General features: G+C 39.2%; 1 protein-coding gene across 2 annotated transcripts in view; it reads left to right on the forward strand.

The window, feature by feature from the left end:
* DCLRE1C (DNA cross-link repair 1C) overlaps positions 1–7,872 on the forward strand; it is a 64,634-nt gene extending 56,762 nt beyond the window's left edge. The window contains exon 14 of one of the 2 annotated variants that reach the window (XM_079772094.1): positions 4,012–7,871. In XM_079772094.1, the coding sequence (XP_079628220.1) occupies positions 4,012–4,910 (899 nt within the window). In that variant the 3' untranslated portion in view covers positions 4,911–7,871. Of the gene's footprint in view, positions 1–4,011 lie in introns of both variants that reach the window. The other variant, XM_079772095.1, reaches the window with a different exon arrangement.
* The last annotated feature ends 696 nt before the right edge of the window (positions 7,873–8,568 follow it).

The following is an 8,568-nucleotide window of genomic DNA, read 5'->3' on the forward strand; positions in this document are numbered from 1 at the left end:
CGGCTTTTGCATATGAATGGCCTGTCCTTTCTCAGCCTAAAACCTGTTAAACAAGCTGCAGCTGGTTTAGGGAGCCCCAAAGCTATCAATAAAAGGCCCAAGGCCAGCACCAGCCTACCTTGCTTCACAGCTGGACCTCATCTGGGCACTTCCAACCCAATACAAAGAGGAGGAATCTGCAGATCTCTGTAATTCCTGCTTGGTGGCCCCAGGCAGTGGCTGACTTTGTACCTCCTTGGAAATCCAAGAGCCAGTGTACCCAGTGGTCAGTGTGAGACCATACCAGATTACAACTCTTCACATTCATAAGAGACACACTTAAGGGGAAGACTCAGTGAGCACCAAAGCCCCACTGAAGCAAGTCCTGCCCCATAAGGGTGTTGCCTACACAGCAGCTCATCCATTGTAGACACAGCTGGTCCCCACAGCCAATGGGCCTGGAGGTCAATTCCTCCCAGTGATACCAACAGCAATCAAGGCTCAACTAAAACAAGACTGTGTACACAGCCCACAAAGGGGTACACCAAGAGTGTCCACCTCAGGTGATTGGGGAGGCTAAGCCACTGGGCCCTATAGGACACCAACCACACAAGGCCACTCTATCAACTCAAGGAAACTTAGCAGCTACCAATACATAGAAACAAACACAGGGAAGCAGCCAAAATGTGGAGACAAAGAAACATGTCCCAAATAAAAGAAATGGAAGAAAGCAAACTATTGGAGATAGAGTTCCAAACCAGTTATAAGGCTACTCAAGAATCTTCTAGAAAGCTCTGAGGAACTTAGTGAGACCTTCAAGGATCTTAGTGAGAATGCCAAAAAAATGGTAAAGGACCAGTCAGAAATTAAGCATACACTGACTGAAATAATAATGTACAGGGGTTCAACAGTAGACTAGAGCCATGGTTGGTGAACTGCAGCTCGTGAGCCACATGTGGCTCTTTGGCCCTTTGAGTGTGGCTCTTCCACAAAATACCACGGCCTGGGTGAGTCTATTTTGAAGAAGTGGCGTTAGAAGAAGTTTAACCCTTTGCACTCGCTTTTTTCTCGAGCTGCTACCGATGCTAACCGTGTCGAGTCACACTCGACATCTGAGTGCAAAAGGTTAAGTTTAAAAAATTTGGCTCTCAAAAGAAATTTCAATTGTTGTAACTGTTGATATTTTGTTGTAACTGTTGATATTTGGCTCTGTTGACTAATGAGTTTGCCGACCACTGGACTAGAGGATCCCAAAAATCAAGTCAATGCTTTGAAATACAAGGAAGCAAAAAACACCCAACCAGAAGAGCAAAAAGAAAAAAGAATTAAAAAATATGAAGACAGTGTAAGGAGCCTCTGGGACAACTTCAAGCGTACCAACATCCAAATTATGGGGGTGCCAGAAGAAGAGAGAGAGCAAGATATTGAAAACCTATTAGGAGAAATAATGGCAGAAAACTTCCCCTACATGGTGAAAGAAATAGACTTACAAGTCCAGGAATCGCAGAGAACCCCAAACAAAAGGAATCCAAAGAGGACCACACCAAGACACATCATAATTAAAATGCCAAGGGCAAAAGACAAAGAGAGAATCTTAAAGGCAGCAAGAAAAAAACAGTTACCTACAAGGGAAAACCCATATGACTGTGAGCTGATTTCTCAACAGAAACTTTGCAGGCCAGAAGGGAGTGGCAAGAAATATTCAGTGATGAATAGCAAGAACCTACAACCAGCCCTAACTGGTTTGGCTCAGTGAATAGAGCGTCAGCCTGCGGACTGTAAGGTCCCAGGTTCAATTACAGTCATGGGCATGTACCTTGGTTGCAGGTATATCCCCAATAGGAGGTGTACAGGAGGCATATGATCGATGTTTCTCTCTCATCAATGTTTCTGACTCTCTGTTCCTCTCCCTTCCTCTCTGTAAAAAATCAATAAAGTATATATTAAAAAAAAAAAGAACCTACAACCAAGAATACTCTACCCAGCAAAGCTATCATTTAGTATTGAAGGTCAGATAAAGAGATTCACAGACAAGAAAAAGCTAAAGGAGTTCATTACCACCAAGCCAGTATTATATGAAATGCTGAAGGATATTCTTTAAGAAGAGGAAGAAGAGGAAAAAGGTAAAGATAAAAAAATTATGAACAAAGTGACAACAAATACATATATATCAACAAGTGAATCTAAAAATCAAATGAATACAAAATCCGATGAACAATAAACTGGTGAATGGAATAGAATCAGGGGCAGGGAAATAGAACAGAGTGACGATTCTCAGAGGGAAGAGGGCGTGGGGGGGCGGGTGCGGGAAAAGATTAGACAAAGATCTTATATGCATGTATGCAGTACCTATGGACACAGACAATAGGGTGGCAAGGGCCTGAAGTGGGGTGGGAACTGGGTGGTGGGGAGCTATGGGGGGAAAAAAGAGGGACATCTATAATAATCTCAACAATAAAAATTAAAATTTAAAAAACAAATCCATGCCTTGTAGACTGATGATTCCATATACCATAGGTAAACATCTCAGTCACCTTAAGTCCTTTAGAAAAGAAAGATAAATAGTTGCTTGTTTAAACAATTTTTAATCAGAACATAGGACTTTAGGAATTGGGTTCCCTGGCTCTCTGCCTATCTATTTTATTTTATTTTTTTTAAGATTTTTAAGGAGAGAGGGGGAGAGAGTGAAACCAATGGCTACCTCCTGTATGCCCCCTACTAGGGATTGAGCCTGCAACCTGGGAACCAACTGGCAACCTTTTGTTGATTGGAATGATGCCCAACCAACTGAGCCACACTGGCTCACTAGTTTTTTGACCTTTGCATTATCACATACCTTCTCTGGACCTATCTCCTCATTGATAAAATGGGAGCTGGATGACGGCTCTGTGATCCACCTTTTTAGTGGCTTTGCAAACTAGTTTTTAGCTATATCCTTTTATCACTGGGAAAATAGTTATCTTTTTAAGTAGTAGGTAGTTATAAGTTAACACCAGATTCAGCACTAGAACAAAAAGTGGTCTCGTGACTGTACATGTGGTTTATTGAGTATTTTGGTTAAAGTTGATCTAATCTGTGTGTTCCCCTTAGTACAGCGGTTGCCAACCTTTCGGAGCTCTGGTTGGCGACCACTGCCCTAGTATGTATCACAGCCTTGTGAACTAGCCAGCTCTGGTTGCTATAACAATAGATGTTTACTGCTCAGAGTTCTGTCCAAGATCACGGTTCTGGCAGACTCAGTTCTTGGTGAGATGCCTCTTCCTGGCTTGTAGACAGATGCCTTCTCACTGTGTGCTCACAGGTCTTTCCTTGTACATGGGCATTGAGAAATCTGTCCTACTCTTTTCACTAGAATACTAATCCTATCGTGTGGGTCCCATCCTCAGGAGCTCATCTAAACTTAATTATCATCTTACCTCTAATACCATCACATTGGGGATAGAGCTTCAAATTATGAATTTTTGGAAAACATATTCAGCTCATAACAAGCACAAAGTAGGTATCAATAAAATGTTTATAGTGGGAAAACTTTAGAAAATAATGAACTGTTGTCATTATATTAAATCAGCCAACTTGAGCATCTAGTATTTACAAACCTTTGTTCTAGTGTGAGTGGTTCACTAACCTGGCTGATGATTAGAATCAGCTGTGGAACTTTAAAAAAATAAAGCAAAAATCAAATTATTGGATCCTCCCTTAAGGAATTCAATAGGTCTGGAATGAGATATAGAAAGTTGTGTTTTTTAAAAAGTTCTCCAGATGATGATCAACCAGGTTTGAAAACCACGAATACAGGTATTGTGACCTTAATTTGGGGAACACAGGTCTATATTCTCTATTCACTGTCTGACATTGTAAGCTGAAGAGTGGTAAATTGTTCAGAATATCCCAAGAATAAGGGGCCTTTTAATTGCTCTTGGAAGAGTAAACTCCCAATTATTTGCAATTCCATGAATTAAAAACATAGTTAAATGTTACAAATTGGCATTCTGTGTTTCTTCTAAATCCTTTTTTTTTTTTTGGTCCCCCCAGAGGAAGAGGAGGAAAATGACCTCTTTGATGATCCTCTGCCAGTACCTTTAAGGCACAAAGTTCCAAACCAGCAAACTTGTCACCCTGTGGTATTTCCAACGACTGTAGTATCACAAAACCAGCCTGAAAATCTGAGACAAAGCACAGGATGCATCAAAGCAAAGAGCATGAAAACCTCTCTTTGGGCAAACTTTATAGACTGTGAAGAATCCAACAGTGAAAGTGAAGAAGAATTACAAATCCCAGCCTCATGTCAAGGAGATCCGAGCCCTCCACACCAGCAAAAGACTGATGCGGAAGTACCACAGTGGGACGTATTCTTTAAAAGAAATGATGACGACACAGACTGCGGTTTGGAAAACTTCCCTTCCTCCACAGAGGCAGGGGGTTCTCAGTCACCAAAGCTTTTCAGTGACTCTGATGGCGAGTCAACTCACATCTCTTCTCAGAATTCCTCTCAGTCTACACACATCTCAGAACAAGGAAGTCAAGGCTGGGACAGCCAGTCTGACACTGTTTTGTTATCTTCCCAAGAGAGAAACAGGGGGGATATTACTTCCTTGAACAAAGGTAGTTACAGACCAAGTGTCAAAGAGAATCTTCCTGCCTCTCAGATGGAACAAAATGTACTTTGCCCAAAGGATACTTACTCTGAAGATGTAGTTTCTAGTGCTGGAGAACCAACCACTGTAAGCAGTGGGAAACACATACCTCAGGAAAGAAAGTTGCTAACTCTTAGCACCAATGCAGATTCACAGAGCTCCTCTGATTTTGAAATTCCCTCAACTCCAGAAGCTGAGCTACCTAAACAAGAGCATTTACAGTATTTATATGAGAAGCTGGCAACAGGTGAAAGCATAGTTCTTGAAAAAAGAAAAAGCTCACTCTTAGATACTTAAGAATTCATTCTAGAGCCACCACTGAAAAAAACCTATATATATATAAAGAAGTAATAGTCAAAATCTTAATCAAAATGCTCATATAACCTAAAAGAAGGCAATAAAGAAGAAACAGGAACAAAAAATAGAGGGGGAAAAACAGAAAAGTCATAAGATGTGGTAGGACTAAATCCAAACAGATAAATAATTACATTAAATGAAAATGGTCTAAACACACCAGTGAAAAGATAGGAAAAAATAAACCCAATGCTGTCTATAAGCAACTCACTTCACATGATATATAGGTTGGTTAAAAGTAAAAGGATGAAAGATATACCATGTAAACACTACTCAAAAGACAGGTGGAGTGGATATAAAAGGTGCAGTTCACCAAGAAGATATAATTTTAAATGTGTATGTACTTAACAGCTTCAAAATATGCAGGCTTAGCTTGGAGTTATTGCAGGTTAGTTCCAGACCACTGCAACAAAGCAAAAGTCGCAATAAAGCAAGTCACATGACATTTTTGGTATCCTAGTGTACATAAAAATTATGTTTATATTATACTGTAACTTATTATGTAATAGGATTATGTCTAACAAACAAACAAACAAATAAAACAAAAACCAGCATACCTTACTTTCAGTTTGCAGGCCGATGCTCTATCCACTGAGCCAAACCGGTTAGGGCAGCATACCTTACTTTAAAAATACTTTATTGCTAAAAATAAATGCTAACTATCGGCCAAGCCTTCAAGTTGTAACCCTTTTGCTGGTGGAGGGTCTTGCCTTGATGTTAATGAGAATGCACTATTTAAGAAGTGCAATAAAATGAGGTATGCCTGTACAAAGCAGAAGCAACTGAAAGGAAAGAGAAACCAATGCACGATTATAGCTGGAACTTTAACATTCCTTTCACAGTAACAATTAGCTTACAGAAAGTCAGCAAGGATAGAGAAGACATGAATAGCACCCATCAATCAACTGGATTCAGTTGATACTCAATCCAACAATAGAATACATGCTTTTCAAGAACGTATGGGACATTCACCAAAATAGACCATATCCTGGGTCATAGAAATCTTCAAATTGAAAGAATAAACTTGGCTATTATAAACTGATGGCTATAGGAAAATTCAGCCCTGAACTTACCTCAAAAGATGTTACACCACTTAAAACAATTAAATGCCAAAAGTATATACATGTGTTCTGTGAGCCATTCAACTTTTCTAAAGTCCACCAATTGTATATGCTTTTGTAGTTACATGTGTATTTAGTAACATTTTAACATATTAATAAGCACTTTGGTATGCTGACATTTTGTAGATTAGGGTAGCAAAAGCAGAGATTTAACTTAAAACTAGTTTAAATAGTCTCTACAACAATTTGCAGATCAATTACACTAACAATGATACATATTATCGCCATGCTGCAGGATAAATAGATCAACAATAAGTATTGGGTCCACAAGACTAATTAGGAATACAAGACTTAGAGTTAGTGGGAGAGGAAAATAAATGGAGTACTCAGAGGAAGCAATGCTAAGAGAACCCAGGAAGCCAGCCCTCTCATTTCTCCAGAAGGGTATCTGTTAGGAGGACAGATTTGCCCATCCATTTACATGGGAAAACTGCAGTGACTTCACATTTCAGTTAAGAAACTGGCACAAGAGGAGGGATGAGGGGAAGAAATTGATATGGTTAAGGGATAGGGCTGAGAGTAAGGACCTGGTCATTTCTGATTAGTCTTTGAGAACATGTTGGGTCACAATTTTAGAGAAATGTCTATTCTAAATTATTCAGCAGTAAGTTTTATTAATATGTATGCCCTTGGGGAGTGGTCTGAGCACAGTAAGAAACCTGGGGCAAAGGAAGTAAGAAAGATACAAGGGGTTTTAAGGGATTACTGACCCACTTTTTTCTAGCTTGGCTGCTGCACCAAGCTTTGGATGAAATACACTCTACAGACTTAGTATGAGGGGCAGCATTAGAGTCACTATAAGTCATTTCATTTTGTCCACCTCCCATCTGAGTACTATTTCCTAAATTCCAAGTGAGTATAAAGTCTCTGGAAAAAACCAATGAGGATTGCAAACCAGTGGTTGAATAGAAACCCAGAGACTTCATATTTTATTTATAGCTCTAAAAATTATAATTCATTCTCATAAATCATGCAATTGAATATACAAATTTGTACATGTTGACACTTAAAGACTTCATCTTAATAGTATAGCTTGTGATCCAAAAAGGGGGGGGGGGGATGTTCAAAACATGCCTGTAAACATTATTCTGAATATATTCTTAGTCATAGCATTTTAAAATCACACCATCAATTTAATAGTATATACTGCCAAATTTTCATTGTTTTATATGTGAGTCTGGCATAGTAAATGCCAACTAAATGAATTTAAGGACTAAGAGAACTAGAACAGTTTTTTTTTTTTAATAAACCTTTATTGTTCAGATTATAATTGTTCCTCTTTTTTCCCCCATAGCTCCCCTCCACCCGGTTCCCACCCCACCTTCTGCCCTTACCCTCCCCCCACTGTCCTCATCCATAGGTGTACGATTTTTGTCCAGTCTCTTCCCGCACCTGCCACAACCCTTTCCCTCCAAGAATTGTCAGTCCACTCCCTTTCTATGCCCCTGATTCTATTATATTAACCAGTTTATTCTGTTCATCAGATTTTTTTATTCACTTGGTTTTTAGATTCACTTGTTGATAGATATGTATTTGTTGTTCATAATTTTTATTTTTACCTTTTTCTTCTTCTTCCTTTTCTTAAAGAATACCCTTCAGCATTTCATATAATACTGGTTTGGTGGTGATGAACGCCTTTAGCTTTTTCTTATCTGTGAAGCTCTTTATCTGACCTTCAATTCTGAATGATAGCTTTGCTGGGTAGAGTAATCTTGGTTGTAGGTTCTTGCTATTCATCACTTTGAATATTTCTTGCCACTCCCGTCTGGCCTGCATAGTTTCTGTTGAGAAATCCGCTGACAGTCGTATGGGTGCTCCCTTGTAGGTAACTAACTGTTTTTCTCTTGCTGCTTTTAATATTCTCTCTTTGTCTTTTGCTCTTGGCATTTTAATTATGATGTATCTTGGTGTGGTCCTCTTTGGATTCCTTTTGTTTGGGGTTCTCTGTGCTTCCTGGATTTGTAAGTCTATTTCTTTCACCAGGTGGGGGAAGTTTTCTGTCATTATTTCTTCAAATAGTATCTTGCTCTTTCTCTTCTTCTGGCACCCCCATAATTCTGATGTTGGTACGCTTGAAGTTGACCCAGAGGCTCCTTACACTATCTTCATATTTTTGGATTCTTTTTTTTTTCCAGTTGAGTGTTTTTTGCTTCTTTGTATTTCAGATCTTTGACTTGATTCTTGCGATCCTCTAGTCTGCTGTTATATCTCTGTATAGTATTTTTTATTTCAGTCAGTGTATGCTTAATTTCTAGTTGGTCCTTTTTTCATATCCTCGAGGGTCTTGCTAAATTTATCGGCCTTTTCTAGAAAATTCTTGAAAAACCTTATAACCGTGGTTTTGAACTCTATATCCAGTCGTTTGCTTTCCTCCATTTCTTTCATTTGTGATCTGTTTTTTTTGTCTCCGCATTTTGGCTGCTTTCCTGAGTTGATAGAGTGGCTTTGTGTGCTAGGTGTCCTATAGGGCCCAGTGGCTC

This window comes from Cnephaeus nilssonii (genome assembly GCF_951640355.1).
Source record: "Cnephaeus nilssonii genome assembly, chromosome: 1".
NCBI classification, from domain to species: domain Eukaryota; kingdom Metazoa; phylum Chordata; class Mammalia; order Chiroptera; family Vespertilionidae; genus Cnephaeus; species Cnephaeus nilssonii.